Source organism: Bos indicus x Bos taurus, unplaced genomic scaffold (assembly GCF_003369695.1).
Source record: "Bos indicus x Bos taurus breed Angus x Brahman F1 hybrid unplaced genomic scaffold, Bos_hybrid_MaternalHap_v2.0 SuperScaffold_100147, whole genome shotgun sequence".
Classification (NCBI taxonomy): domain Eukaryota; kingdom Metazoa; phylum Chordata; class Mammalia; order Artiodactyla; family Bovidae; genus Bos; species Bos indicus x Bos taurus.
In genome coordinates this window covers 281,232-297,483 of record NW_020867070.1, presented here as the reverse complement: position 1 = coordinate 297,483, position 16,252 = coordinate 281,232, and the positions used below count along the sequence as shown (strand labels likewise).

General features: G+C 42.1%; 1 protein-coding gene across 1 annotated transcript in view; it reads right to left on the bottom strand.

Annotated features, from left to right (window-relative positions):
* The window catches only part of LOC113888455 (multidrug resistance-associated protein 4-like), a 161,846-nt gene that overhangs the window by 112,567 nt on the left and 33,027 nt on the right, over positions 1 to 16,252 (bottom strand). Inside the window, 3 exon segments of the mRNA XM_027535578.1 lie at positions 8,933 to 9,118; positions 10,896 to 10,985; positions 14,668 to 14,769. Of these exon segments, the coding sequence (XP_027391379.1) occupies positions 8,933 to 9,118; positions 10,896 to 10,985; positions 14,668 to 14,769 (378 nt within the window).

The window sequence follows — 16,252 nt, the reverse complement described above, 5'->3', positions numbered from 1 at the left end:
CAGGCAGACTTGGAGAGGCTGCTCCTCACAGAGGGATGGGCAAGTGCAGGGGCCATGGGGAGATGCCCAAGGCGTTCAGGACGAGGAGGCAGGGGAGCAGAGTGAGAATGAGGGGAGTGAGGGCAGAGACAGAACAGGAGGAGCCTGGGGGCACTCCAGTAAGAGGAGGAGGGGGAGGACAGATCTGTTTGAGGTTTTAAGAATTGCTCCTGTGCTTTACAGAAAAAGACAGTAAGTGGGGAAGGGTGAGGGTAGATACAAGTGAGGAGGCTACCAGAGTAATCGAGGTGAGAGATGACAGTGGTCAGGACCAGAGTGAGAGCAGTGGGAATGGAGAGATGGGGTCACACTCCAGGCACATGTTGAAGGCACAGTCTGAAAGACCTGCTGACAGGATGGGTGTGGCTGTAAGAGAAGAGGAGATTGTGGTGTTTGGGGCATAAGGAAGGGGAAGAACAGGGTCTCCATTTACTGAGCTGGGGAAGATGGTGGATACAGGTTTAGACTTCGCTTGTGGACAAGCTGAGATGACCTCTCGGTGATGTCACATTGCAGCTGGACATGTAAGTGTGGAGGTCTGTGCTAGAGACACAGGTGTGAGGCTGGCAAAGGCACAGGACTTCTTTTTATCAGGAATGAGTGTCTCTTAAAAAGACATTTTGCTGATCTCTGCCTCAGCTTCCCACTTTCATAGAAGGGATAACACCTGAACCAAGTCTTCACAGTAATACTTAAAGTAAGTGACAGACAAGGTCTGTACAAGAAATGGGAGCAGAAAGAGCAAGCTGGGCAGGAAAATCAAAAGGAAAGAAATGGTGTGCTCAAAGGACACCCAACAGATCAGCTAGACTAAGTAGATACTTGTCTGTGAAAGCAGGAAAAACTCAAAGCTAAGAAGGAAATAAAGTTGCAACTTGAGGATCTGGGAATCAATCAAAAGTTATATATGAATATTATTTAAGAGGTAAATAGACAAATCAGCCTATTTCCCCCAGAGTAACATGGGAAAAAAAGAATAGATGACAAGTACATTCCCAAAATGACGCAATAGAGATCAGGCTTAAGAAGTTGTTCAATCACTCAGTTGTATTTGACGCTTTGTGATCCATGGAATGCAGCACTTCAGCCTTCCTTGTCCTTTACCATCTCATGGAGCTTGTTCAAACTCATGTCCACTGAATCAGGGATGCCATCCAACCATCTCATCCTCTGTCATCCCCTTCTAGTCCTGGCTTCAATCTTTTGCAGCATCAGGGTCTTTTCTAATGAGTCGATTCTTCCCATCAGGTGGTCAAAGTATTGGAGCTTCAACATCAGTCCTTCCAATGAAGGGTCAATATTCAGGGTCAATATCCTTTACCATTGACATGTTTGATCTCCTTGAAGTCCAAGGGACTCTCAAGAATCTTCTCCAACACCACAGTTCAAAAACATCTATTCTTCTGCATTCAGCTTTCTTTATGATCCAACTCTCACATCCATACATGACTACCGGAAAAACCATAGCCCTGACTAGGCAGAACTTTGTTGGCAAAGCAATGCCTCTGCCTTTTAATATGCTGTCTAGATTTGTCATAGCTTTTCTCCTAAGGAGTAAACGTTTTTAATTTCATGACTGCAGTCACCACCTGAAGTGATTTTGGAGGCCAAGAAAATAAAGTCTATCACTGTTTCCACTGTTTCCCCATCTATTGCCATGAAGTGATGGAAATGGATGCCATGATCTTAGTTTTTTGAATGTTCAGTGTTAAGCCAACTTTTTCACTCTCCTCTTTCACATTCATCAAGAGGCTCTTTAGTTTCCCTTCACTTTCTGCTATAAGGGTTCTGTCATCTGCATATCTGAGATTATTGATATTTCTCTCAGCAATCTTTATTCTAGCTTGGGCTTCATCCAGCCTGGAATTTCACATGGTGTACTCTGCATATAAGTTAAATAAGCAGGATGACAATATACAGCTTTGTACTCCTTTCCCAATTTGGAATCAGTCCATTGCTCCATGTCCAGTTGTAACTGTTGCTTCTTGACCTCCATACAGGTTTCACAGGTGGCCAGTAAGGTGCTCTGGTATCCCAATCTCTTTTAGGAATTTTCTACCCTTTGTTGTGATACACACAGTGAAAGGCTTTATCATATCAGTGAAGCAGAAGTAGATGCTTTTCCGGAATTCTCTTGCTTTTTCTATGACCCAACAGATGTTGGGAATTTGATCTCTGGTTCCTCTGCCTTAGACTTAAGTTACATGGTATCATATTAGGAGTCATATGCTACCTATAATTGTCAATTGGCACATTCTGTCATAGACAGGGTTTGGAGTTTTTATCACTAAACCCCTCATACATCAACCAAGATGCACACCAGTACCTTTCTGCAGATGAAGCCTTCATTTCTCTGTCTCTACTGCAGCAAATCTGGGGAGAAAGCAAGTAGCTCACTGGTGCCACTATGACAGACAAGTCCTTTGACCTCCCTAAGTCTCATTTTCCTCTTCTATAGAATGTGCTGCAGAAACCAGCGTCACTGAACTCAAGGATGCTGTGAGAATCTAAAGAAGTGTGTGAACATCTCCACAAATGAAAAAAGGACATGAATTGATTATAACTTGCTGTTGGTTACTCATCCCTATTTTCTCATCAAGCCAACAGTAGGACCCTGTTTACAGTGTAAATCATAACATACAAAGCATATGACCACCGTGGAAGAAAGAAATTTCATCGTCACCCTCCCTGATGATCACAAAGACACAGACACACACAGGTTGTCCACTCACTCAACTCTTAATGGAGGTGCATCTGATGAAAGGCAGCAAATGTTCTGTTGTGGTAATTTATAATTACCTCATATTCTTTCTTTCTTGGGCTCAGAAATTAAAACCATTGCTTACTTTTGGTTTTCATTGAAAAAATGAGTTGTGTTATGTTCTCAGCCTCATGCCCACACACAGAATTACTTGGCCTCTCTTTCACTGTTCACAGTCCTTGCAAACTGTTCCGCTTAGTTTTTATGCTTTGATTTTATGTTGTTCAAATGGTTTTCTTCTTAAAATAGCACCACATTGTAATACAGCAATCTTAACCACATTCTAGAAAAAGCACTCACGGCCTCTCTTTCCAACACCTAAGAAGCTATCTCTGAGTCTGGTAATAATACTTTGAGTGTGTTGTTGACACTGCACATTATATATGAACAAGCCACCAAGGGGAAAAACATTTTGGAGGATTTGAAGTAAAACCAAGTCAAGTTGATTTCTCAGCCAATGTGTTCTGATTAAAGGGGAAAAGCCTGAGTTGGGCATATATTACAGTTCCTTCCACTGACAGGAAAGTGTTCTTATTCATATTTGTTACCTCAAAGTTAAGTAACTAAGTGTTAATCACTCAGTCATGTCCAATTCCGTGATCCCATGGACTGTAGCCTACGAGGCTCCTCTGTCCATGGAATTCTCCAGGCACGAATAATGGAGTGGGTTGCCATTTTCTTCTCCAGGGGATCTTTCCAACCCAGGGAGTGAACCCAGTTCTTCCTGCATTGCAGACAGATTCTTTACTGTCTGAGCGACCAAGGAAGCTCAAAAATTTAACCAATTCTCACTGAACAGCAGACACACACACCAGAGGCAAACTAGGAAAAGGTGATAATGGTTTGGTGCCATCCATCCAGAAGCACATCAAGGGCCCTTCAGCGACAATGGAGACTTACAGTAGAAGCAAATGGTTAATGAGGGCCAGATGTGAGGCCCTCGCAGAGGAGGGATGGGTTCCAGAGTCAAATAACAGGAGGCCCTGCTTTCCTTCACAGCTTTTCTTCCATTTGGAATTGCTCTTTCCCTCACAGCCTGTAAATATCCTGCCCATTTTCTAGCCTCACCCCAAACACACTCTCCCATGAAACCGTCCTGCACTCATCTCTCTTCCTGCTGGGTTCCCAAGGCTCTCATTCTCATCTCTCATGAAGGACCATCTTATTCTGCTCCATCATTTGTACACATGCACATGGCTTCTGTCAGCTCCTGGGGTGTAAGATCTGTGTACCAAGCTCTATGCTGGGCCATGATGCTCATTATCTCTAATCCTCACAGCAAGCTGCACAGTAAGTGTTGGCCCCATTTCACAGATGAGGAAACTGAGACTGAGTGAGGTCACATCACTGGTCAGATGTTAAACAGAAGAGCTGGAATCTGAACCAGCTCATGTCAGTTCAGAGCCTTCTTCTCTTTCATATTATGCTGCCCAGATGGTGACTGAAGGTATATTTGAAATGCAGACAACTCAATAAAGTAACTCAAGACTTGAAGGCCTCTATACCTAGACATATGTTATGCTAAGTCACTTCAGTCGTGTCCGACTCTGTGCCACCCCATAGACGGCAGCCCAACAGGCTCCCCCATCCCTGGGATTCTCCAAGCAAGAACACTGGAATGGGTTGCCATTTCCTTCTCCAACGCATGAAAGTGAAAAGTGAAAGTGAAGTCGCTCAGCCGTGTCCGACCCTCAGCAACCCCATGGACTGCAGCCCTCCAGGCTCCTCCATCCATGGGATTTTCCAGGCAAGAGTACTGGAGTGAGGTGCCATTGCCTCCTCCGACCTAGATATATAATTACCAATAAACTTATTATCTGATGATTGTCAAAGCAGTCTGAAAAGAAATGTCCAAGTAACTGATCCATGTGGAAAAATATTAAACTAGAATTTATCAATTTGATACCTCTAAATACATGTTCACTAAACATTTTCAAATGCCTTAAAGATAACATGTAACAAATGTTATATACTATATTGGGTAACAGAATATTGTTATTGTTGACTTACATACTGTACTATGTGTAGAGCACTGATAGAAATATCAACTTGAATAATGGAAGCGAAATACTCTTCCATAAGAAGTTAAATACTTCTTTATTACATGTCACATTTATGGATATAATTTTCCAGAATCTGGCTGAGCTTCTATTTAAAATTTAATTTATTTTAAAACTCATTTACAGAGTACTTGTTATGTCCCTAGCAATCAGGTGCTTTAAAATCACAACCACATTTCATCCTCAAAAAAAACCTCATGAGATTGATAGTTTTACTATCTCCATTTTACAGATGAAGAAACAAGCTTGTAAGGATCAAAAAACCCCAAACCAAACATCTGGTGAATAGAATGACTGGGACTCAATTCCTGAACCTTCTGACTCCTAGACCTTGGAGTTGATGTCATCAGCCGGAATCAACATTGCAGTCTGATTACTTCATGTCTCCCTGTTTTGTTACAGAAAAATTTTTAGCTCAATGAACTTAAATAGTTCCTTCAATAAGATCTAGTATAATACATCTAGTTGCTACTAACATATGTTACATAAAAATGTTGCTTCTAGAAAGACAGTAATGAAGATCCTACATGCTTGGCAGCAGAGGAGACACAGATGTAAAGAACAGACTTTTGGACTCAGGGGAGAAGGTGAAGGTGGGATAATTTGAGAGAATAGCATTGAATTGAAACATGTACAGTACCATAAGTAAAATAGATGACCAGTGCAAGTTTGATGCATAAAGCAGGGCACCCAAAGCCAGTAATCTGGGGCAATCCAGTGGGATAGGGTGGTTAAGGAGGTGGGAGGGGGGTTCAGGATAGGGGGACACATGTATACCCATGGCTGATTCATGTTGATCTATGGCAAAAATCATCACAATACTGTAATTATCCTCCAAATTAAATAAATATTTTTTTAAAAATAAATGTTGCTTTTATATGCTTTTTCCTCCAGGATTTGAGGGATGCAGGGCTAAGGAGAAATCTTTATTATATTTATATGGATGGATAAATGGATGGAGAGAAAAAGGTTAGAATAGTAACAATAGCCATCATTAACTGAAACTCTGGTTTGTTTACACTTCAAAGGCATTTTCTGTAGCCTTTACAGTAACCCCAACCCTCCCCCATTTAATAAGAATGGAAACTGAGACACATATCTGGAGTTACTACCCAGGACTGTTTCTCTCCAAAGTGAAAGTGAGAGTCGCTCAGTCTTGTCTGATTCTTTTTGACCCCATGGACTATATAGTCCATGGAATTTTCCAGGCCAGAATACTGAAGTGGGTAGCCTTTCCCTTCTCCAGGGCATCTTCCCAAACCAGAGATCGAAGCCGGGTCTCCCACATTGCAGGTGGATTCTTTACCAGCTGAGTCACAAGGGAAGCCCAAGAATACTGGAAGGGGTAGCCTATCCCTTCTCCAGCAGATATTCCTGACCCAGGAATCGAACTGGGGTCTCCTGCATTACAGGTGCATTCTTTACCAACTGAGCTATGAGGGAAGCCTGGCCAAGCCTTTCCTACCACACATGCCATCTCTGTGTCTACAGGCCAGACTAACTCCAGGACACTGCTATTTCCTGTGATTGCCTTATGACCATCCTCTGATACCTGGAATCCAAAAGGAGACAGGCAGAGAGGCTCTTTTAACTTACTAACTAGTTCTCAGGTGTCATAAAGCCTTTGCGGACCTCTTATTAATCAGAGTCATACATGACATTTCAGAGCAGCAACAAAACCTCCTGGAAACCCTCTGACCCAGTGTTCTCATTTTGCTGCAGAAACGTCAGAGGTCCAGGCAGGTAACAGGACATGTCCAGAGTGACAGCAGGCAAGTGATGAAGAACTCTCTTCTCCGCTACTTCTCCACTCTGGGCCTCCCTTTCTGCCAAGGAGGGGCTGGGCATGAGAGGCCCAAACTCCATGTCCCAACTATGACACGAATAGGAGAGCAGTCCACATTTGTAGAAACGTCACATCACATACAGAAGAATCACTGTGCAGCCCAGTCCTGCAGGTCCCCTTCCCACCAGAGTCTGTGCTGCACAGATGCCCCAGGGTGGGTAAAGCCCCAGAACACTGCCCATGTTACTGGTCCAGTCACTCCACAAGGCTGTGGCAAAGCATCATCTCCCTGGGATCTGAACTTGAGCTGCAAATGTAGAGATAAGGTGTCTCATCGCTCCAGGCCTCAGTTATACTAACTATAAAATGAGGATGGGAACATCGAAGACACTCATAAAGAATGAATAGCTCATAAATCTAAATTATGTGTGTGCATGTGCACGTGTGAAAGACAGAAAAAGCCTTTGCACATGGACTCTTAATAAATGGGAGCTACTGTTCTCACTGTTCTACATTTGCTATCCCTTCTTTTTTTACATGGAATCTACACCATTTAATAAAAATCTAGCTCATTCCTACTAATTTGACATCATTTCCGCAAACGTACAATCACCCATGAACAAGAACCCAGAATAAAGAAACAAGCCCATTAGAAAAGCAATTCTGTTTGTTCACATCATTGTAAAATGCTACTCACTTGATACAGGGCTTCCTAGCTGGCACTAGTGGTAAAGAATCCACCTGGCAATGCTGGAGACATAAAAGACGAGGGTTTGACCCCTAGGTCAGGAAAATCCCCTGCAGGAAGGCATGGCAACCCAACCCAGTATTCTTACCTGGAGAATCCCATGGATAGATAAGCCTGCCAGGCTACAGTCCATAGGGCCGCAGAGTCGGACACAACTGAAGTGACTTAGCGTGCACATGCTCACCTGATATAACCTATGCTGTTTGAGGAGAATTACCGTTTCCTCACAAAGCAGGTTTGGAGTCTTCAACACCACACCTTTGAAGATCTGCCCCTGTCTTTTCCTCACAGTACAAGAGAATAGTGGGACTCCAGACTGCACTGAACAGAACCCAGGGGTGGGGGTGGTGGGGAGCCCTTTAACACTATTATTCACTGATTTTTATAACCCAAGAGAGTAACACAGTATTTAACGTTATTTACTTTTTTCCCTTTCTTTTTGCCAAATTGAATTCTCCTATCAGTTAAGTTTAGTTCTCATCATTTATTCACTAATCTTATTTGAATCCCAACGAACAGTTAAACCTTTCATCTCACCATTTCTATGAAATCTAACTCCATTTCTGAAAATAATCTCCATCAGTGAAATGATGCAGTATTACAAAGAAATATTAAAGCATTCCAGTTTCCTTAAATAATAAATTACAAGTCAAAAATGAAGTGGAGAGAGACACTCACAGACTGAAAGGGAACAAGGAAGCATCAGCTAAGTACAGGGGCAGACCTTACGTGGGTTCAAACAGTGGTGAAGGAGATTTCTCAGTGAGATGATCAAAAACACGCAAACACAGGCTAGCAGGTTGATGATATTCAGGAAATTGAGGTATTTTTCAGGTGAAATATAGTGAGTTTTTTCCCCCAAAGGCTTTACTATCTTTTAGAGAAAATCAATGAAGTGTTTACAGATGAACTAATATGAGGTCTAGGATCTGCTCCACAATACTCTGGGTGGGGGTGGGGCTGGCAGAGGGCAGGGGTAGAGATGCAGGGAGACTGGTCACCAGCTGATTCTGGCTGAAACTAGGGGTGGGTACATGAAGGGTTCATTACACTGTGCTCTCTGTTTTGTAAGTTTTTATAGCTTTCCATTAAAAAAGTTAAAAGCTAATGAAACTTCACAGAATGAAACAACCCCTCCCCCCACCAGAAAAGGTATTCTGTGAGTGTCATTATCCCATAAGCATTAAAAGGACAGCATATGTAGATATGCCTGCATAAAAACCCAGAAGACCAACTTTAAAAATTAAGCAACATTCAAAAATCTTTCCATTTTTAAAAAAAGAACTTTTGACAAATCTTGTAGTTTGAATCAACACTATCATTTTTTTTTTCCAGTTACATCAGCATGAAGCCTTTAATGATGAAGGTATTTCAATAGTCAAATAACACAAGATAACAGTATATTTTATTAGATAGTAGTTTATAATAGTATAATGATTTGACATTCAGTTAGCACTTTATAGTTTACAGAGTACTTCCATAGATGTCTTTTCATTAGATCCAATTCAAATAAATGCAACTCACAAGTCATTACTCACCTCTTTCAAAGCACAAGCATTTGTTACTTTTTCATACTGTCTTTTTTTATATTTCTTCCCAAATAAAATGTTACTCTTCACAGTTCCTGGAAACAACCAGGGATGCTGAGAGACATACGCGATCCTCCCGTGGACCTTCCCCTGGCTCGGGGGCAGCTCCCCCAGCACAGCACTCAACAGGGACGACTGCAACAGAGGGCAGCACACACGTGAACAGGCAGCACTCAGGGCGGAACACGCCGTGCAGCACACCCAACCCCACCCTGGTGCTTGATACAGGATAGATCCTTTTCCTTCAACAGGATGAAGTACAGCCCTCACAGTTGATTCCAAAAAAAATTGAAAATAACACAAAAAGTCAAGGGAAAAAATGACTGATAAGGAATATATTAATAGTACCGTGAAGTTGCTTAGTCGTGTCCAACTCTTTGCGCCCATGGACTGTAGCCCACCAGACTACTCTGTCCATGGGATTTTCCAGGTTACAATACTGGATTTGGCTGCCATTTCCTTCTCCAGGGGATCTTCCCAACCCAGGGATCGAACTTGGGTCTCCCACACTGCAGGCAGACTTTACCATCTGACCCGCCAGGGAATATAGTACAACAACAGTATAAACAATCTACTCTGCCCAAGTATCCTTCAGATGAAGTTCTACTCAGGAAAGAGTAATTAAGAATGTTAACATCATTCTCTAGCAGAGCAGCCCAGCAGGATGTGTATTTTCTATATCTGATGTTTAATTTAGTTGCTCCTGCATCTGGGTATCTTTTATTTGACAAACACTTGTTCTTAAAAAGCTATGTGTGAAGAATATATCAAAGATGATTAACTGAAAGAACTCTGAAGTGACCTGTGTCTGCAGAGCAAAAGTCTATCGTAGAGGAAATCATCACCCTTTTGTGCACACATCCCACATTTTTAAAAATAATTTTATTTATCTTGAGTTCTTTTATTTATTTTTCATATATTTTTTACAATATTATGTTGGCTTCTGCTGTACCACAGTTCTAATTTTATTTATTTTTGTTTTCACTGGGCCTTCATTGCAGTGCATGGGGGTTTTCTTGTTAAGGAGCACAGGCTCTAGTGGGCAGGCTTCAGCAGCTGCAGCCCGTGGGCTCAGCAGTTGCAGCTCCCAGGCTCCAGAGCACAGGCCCAATAGTCATGGTGCATGGGCTTAGTTGCTCCACATGTGGGATCTTCCCAGACCAGGGATCAAGCCGGTGTCTCCTGCATTGGCAGGTGGACTCTTATACCACTGAGCCAGCAGGGAACCCCACATCCCACATGTAGATTTCTGTATTTTGTTGTTTGTTTGCTGTTTGTTGTTGTTTTGTTGTTTGTTGTGCATGTGCACATTTCCTTCAGATCGTCAACATCACACAGACGTGGTATGTATCCACACCATCAGAGTGCTCACGACACTGGGCTGAAATAATATGTCTGCATGCCTGTCTCGCCCCAGAACCTGGTTGCCTCTGAAAGGCAGAGAGTTGGGGTCTTGCCCACATCTGTATCTTTATCTCCAGCACATGGCTGCACATTCACTATACATGCACTGAAAGGATCACATCAAGTCACAGGAGGAAATACTCAAAGTTTCCGGGAAGAGCTTTATGACCTCCAGACTTCCTGGAGGGGCCACAGATGGACATTGTCTCTGTCCATCCTGAACAGCTGTCACAAATAATTTCCTTCACTGAGACATCCAAATTCCCCACAAGCAATTCGCAACTGAGCCATGTGAAGCACCAAGAAGGAAAAGACAATATGCATTTATCCTGATTTATTTGCCATGAAACATTCTTGTAAAATGGGTGTTCCATGGAACACCCTTAGAGAAACAATGTTCTAGACACACTCAATTCAAACTGAGTCACACTTGGCTCTGGGCTCCATTCTGAGGATTGAACAGGGGCTGTGGAGTTGCCTCAAGCTGACAAAAGGCATCACAACTTACCTTTCCTGCGCCCACAGGTCCAACCACAGCTAACAGTTCACCAGGTCTGACAGTAAAGGAAAGGCCTTGTAGGGTTGGGGTCTCTGATGCCTACAAATTAAAGTTTATAAAAATGTACCCATTTTAATAAAGTAACACAAATTGTTTTACAAAGGGGAAAAGATAACAATAGTCAACATAACTGATATGCAAAATATAACCCACATTTTTCTCTTTCCTGTTTTAAGATACTGTGTCCTAGAGGTCTCTTCATTAAATCTTATCTCTTTGGGAATTTGAGGCAGCTTTAGCTAACTTTAGGAAGGGTCCTTCTTTGAATAGATTCCCACACAAACAGAGGAACATTTCAACTACCACACAGTTGCACTCATTTCACGTGGTAGCCAAGTAATGTTCAAAATCCTTCAAGCTAGGCTTCAGCAGTACATGAACAGAGGACTTCTAGATGTATAAGCTGGGTTTAGAAAAGACAGAGGAACCAGGGATCAAATTGCTGATATTTGCTGGATCACAGAAAAAGCAAGAGAACTCCGGAGAAAGAAATATCTACTTCTGCTTCATTGACTATGCTAAAGCCTTTAATTGTGTGGATTACAAGAAACTGTGGAAAATTTATAAACAGATGGGAATACCAGATCATGTTACCTGTCACCTGAGAAACCTGTATGCAGGTCAAGAGGAAACAGTTAGGACGAGACATGGAACAATAGACTGGTTCCAAATTGGGAAAGGAGTATGTCAGAGCTATGTATTGTCACCCTGATAATTTAACTTTTATGCAGACAACATGATGCAGAATGCCAGGCCAGATGAAACACAAAATGGAATCTAGAATTCTGACAGAATATCAACAATCTCAAACATGCAGGTGATACCAATCTAATGACAGAAAGTGAAGAGGAACTAAAGAGCCTCTTGATGGAAGTGAGAGAGGAGAGTTAAAAAGCTGGCTTAAAACTCAACATTCTAAAATCTAAGATCATGGCATCTGGTTTCATCGCGTCATGGCAAATAGAAAGGGAGAAAGTGGAAACAGTGGCAGATTTTATTTTCTTGTGCTCCAAAATCACTTCAGACAGTGACTGCAGCCATGAAATTAAAAATGCTTGCTCCTTGGAAGAAAAGCTATGACAAACCTAAACTGTGTATTAAAAAGCAGAGACATTACTTTGCCAACAAAGGTCCATATAGTCAAAGCTATGGTTTTTCCAGTCGTCATGTATGGATGTGAGAATTGGACCATAAAGAAGGCTGAGTGAAGAAGAATTGATGCTTTTGAACTGTGGTGTTGGAGAAGACTCTTGAGAGTCCCTTGGCCAGCAAGAAGATCAAACAAGTCAATCCTAGAGGAAATCAATCTTGAGTATTCATTGGAAGGACTGATGCTGAAGCTGAAGCTCCAATACTTTGGCCACCTGATGCAAAGAGCTGACTCATTGGAAAAGACCCTGGTTCTGGGAAAGATTGAAAGTAGGAGGAGAATGGTATGACAGAGGATGAGATGGTTGGATGGCATCACTGACTCGATGGACATGAGTTTGAACAAGCTCCGGGAGAATGCTGAAGGACAGGGAAGTCTGGCATGCTGCAGTTCTTGGAGTTGCAAAGAACTGGACACCACTGAGCTACTGAACAACAAGAACAGAAATACTGGAGTGGGTATCCATTCCCATGGACAGAGGCACCTAGTGGGCTATAGTCCTTGGGGTCACAAAGGCTCAGACATAGCTGAAGTGATTCACACTTCACACTTCAGCCCAGAATATTAGATCTGGCTTTTCTGGCTCAGCTGCTAAAGAATCTGCCTGCAATGTGGGAGACCTAGGTTCGATCCATGGGTTGGGAAGATCTCCTGGAGAAGGGAAAGGCTACCCACTCCAGTACTCTGCCCTAGAGATAATCATGAACTGTATAGTCCATGGGGTCACAAAGAGTCAGACACGACTGAGCAACTTTCACTTTTCAAGAAAAGATGTATTTATGTTCTATATCTTTTGTTTACGGTGATCCTATTGTATAGCACAGGGAATTATATTTAATACTCTGTAATAAAACATAGTGAAAAATAAACTAAAAATTAAAAGAAGAATTTACATACTTTATTTTTTTATGTTTTTTATGTTTTTTAATTTTATTTTATTTTTAAACTTTACAATATTGTATTAGTTTTGCCAAATATCGAAATGAATCCGCCACAGATATACCCACGTTCCCCATTCTGAACCCTCCTCCCTCCTCCCTCCCCTACTCTCCCTCTGGGTCGTCCCAGTGCACCAGCCCCAAGTATCCAGTACCGTGCATCGAACCTGGACTGGTGACTCGTTTCATACATGATATTACACATGTTTCAATGCTATTCTCCCAAATCTCCCCACCCTCTCCCTCTCCCACAGAGTCCATAAGACTGATCTATACATCGGTGTCTCTTTTGCAGTCTCGTACACAGGGTTATTGTTACCATCTTTCTAAATTCCATATATATGCGTTAGTATACTGTATTGGTGTTTTTCCTTCTGGCTTACTTCACTCTGTATAATAATAGGTTCCAGTTTCATCCATCTCATTAGAACTGATTCAAATGTATTCTTTTTAATGGCTGAGTAATACTCCATTGTGTATATGTACCATGGCTTTCTTATCCATTCATCTGCTGATGGACATCTAGGTTGCTTCCATGTCCTGGCTATTATAAACAGTGCTGCAATGAACATTGGGGTACACGTGTCTCTTTCCCTTCTGGTTTCCTCAGTGTGTATGCCCAGCAGTGGGATTGCTGGATCATAAGGCAGTTCTATTTCCAGTTTTTTAAGGAATCTCCACACTGTTCTCCATAGTGGCTGTACTAGTTTGCATTCCCACCAACAGTGTAAGAGGGTTCCCTTTTCTCCATACCCTCTCCAGCATTTATTGCTTGTAGACTTTTGGATCGCAGCCATTCTGACTGGCGTGAAATGGTACCTCATAGTGGTTTTGATTTGCATTTCTCTGATAATGAGTGATGTTGAGCATCTTTTCATGTGTTTGTTAGCCATCTGTATGTCTTCTTTGGAGAAATGTCTATTTAGTTCTTTGGCCCATTTTTTGATTGGGTCATTTATTTTTCTGGAGTTGAGCTGTAGGAGTTGCCTGTATATTTTTGAGATTAGTTGCTTGTCAGTTGCTTCATTTGCTATTATTTTCTCCCATTCTGAAGGCTGCCTTTTCACCTTGCTAATAGTTTCCTTTGTTGTGCAGAAGCTTTTAAGTTTAATTAGGTCCCATTTGTTTATTTTTGCTTTTATTTCCAATATTCTGGGAGGTGGGTCATAGAGGATCCTGCTGTGATGTATGTCAGAGAGTGTTTTGCCTATGTTCTCCTCTAGGAGTTTTATAGTTTCTGGTCTTACATTTAGATCTTTAATCCATTTTGAGTTTATTTTTGTGTATGGTGTTAGAAAGTGTTCTATTTTCATTCTTTTACAAGTGGTTGACCAGTTTTCCCAGCACCACTTGTTAAAGAGATTGTCATACTTTAAGCTCAACACATGTTAATACATTGAAAGCTCTCTTGAAAATGAGAAAAAGAGCAACATGTCAAATGCCTCAGGCTGATTTTACACTTAATCTCCATTCACTGTAAACCTTATTCCTGATTCCGAGAATTTTTATAACATATTCTCAGTAAATGAGAAAGTCACATTTTACAGTATGTGTAAAATCTCAAAATTCTCCAGTAAATCTATGTCACAGTTTTCTTTTAGCAGTCACGATTTTGGAATGGAAGGTTTCTTACCTTTTCCCAAAAAGCTGTAAATGCCTGCACATCCATGATTGTTGTACCATCTGATGGCAGCTGAGGGTAGCACTGTGACATCTCATCAAGTAACAGAAATTTCTACAGAAAAAATTAGGCAAAATATAGATTGTTTATACTGAAAGAGGAAAGCACAAACAAAACAACTGTTTCTCTGAAATTTGCAATGCAAATTTTATACAGCCTACCTATCATTTTATAGCTGTATTTTATTAGGTCTTGTGCTTCCCTGGTGGCTTAGCGGTTAAAGCATCTGCCTCCAGTGTGGGAAACCTGGGTTCGATCCCTGGGTAGGGAAGATCCCCTGGAGAAGGAAATGGCAACCCACTCCAGTATTCTTGCCTGGAGAATCCCATGGATGGAGGAGCTTGGTAGGCTACAGTCCACGGGGTCGCAAAGAGTCGCACACGACTGAGCGACTTCACTGGTTCACTTGAGAAATAGTATATAGTATGTAATATACTATTATTATAGTATATATACATGTAAGTCAACTCCCCATTGGAAAAGACCCTGATGCTGGGAGGGATTGTGGCCAGGAGGAGAAGGGGACAATAGAAGATGAGATGGCTGGATGGCATCACCGACTCGATGGACATGAGTGAAAATGCTTGTGCAGGAAAAGAAAGACAGGATCCTTGCATTTCTCCCAAACACTAGCTGGCAGGAGACTTGATCCTCTCATTCCCTCCTCCTCTCTTCCAGGCTCACAGAGAATCTAACACTGGGCAAAGCTACTTCTGTCCACATCAAACCCGTGTCCAGCAGGAGGCAAGATGAACAGACAGTGGTCTGAGGACTTCTCTGCAGGCTCTCAACCACTGCAGCCTGAGTCCTCTCTCCACACCACCTCTCCCATCATCAGCCACATAGCAGCTCTCATCTGTTCTCCCAAAGCTCATCTCTTTCCCAATTCTTCTTTCCTCTCGAAACAACATAATTTCAGAAACTCACTCACTAATTAATCATTTCAAATACTGATACTTTTCTTTTTCTGATTCCTTCCTGAGTTCTCCTCAAAACCACCAAACTGACCCCAAACACACCACTCCTTCCTGATCTCTCTACAGCACCTCCAAGAGTGTCCACCACAATTAACACCTCCCAGTGATAGACCAGCACCTAAGCCCACACTCCCCAGGTGACCTCTACTCGGACACTCTGAGTTCTGACCCCTTCCTTCCTTCTGGCCCATCTCAAATACTAACCTTACTGGGAACCATCTCAGCACCTCCCCAGCTGGCACTACCCTCCCTACCTCTGAATCTCCAGAGGAATATTAAGTCACATAGAGGAGAGACACTATGTCATTTATGCACTTATATAGTCCCAACTCCAGCTAAGACTGAGTCTTGCATAATCAGACTGTATGGTTGTTCAAATCAGTCCAACCACTGTAGCATGGCTACAGCCTTACATAGTTAAAGCTGACACAGCAACAAGAGAAATGTTATGAGGCAGGCTGGGACCTAGGGCCCTGTATGGGAGCACTTGCACCTGGACAAACATCTCCTTGAGCAACAAAATACAAATAAATCGAAAGGGACTAAACATAACTACACAC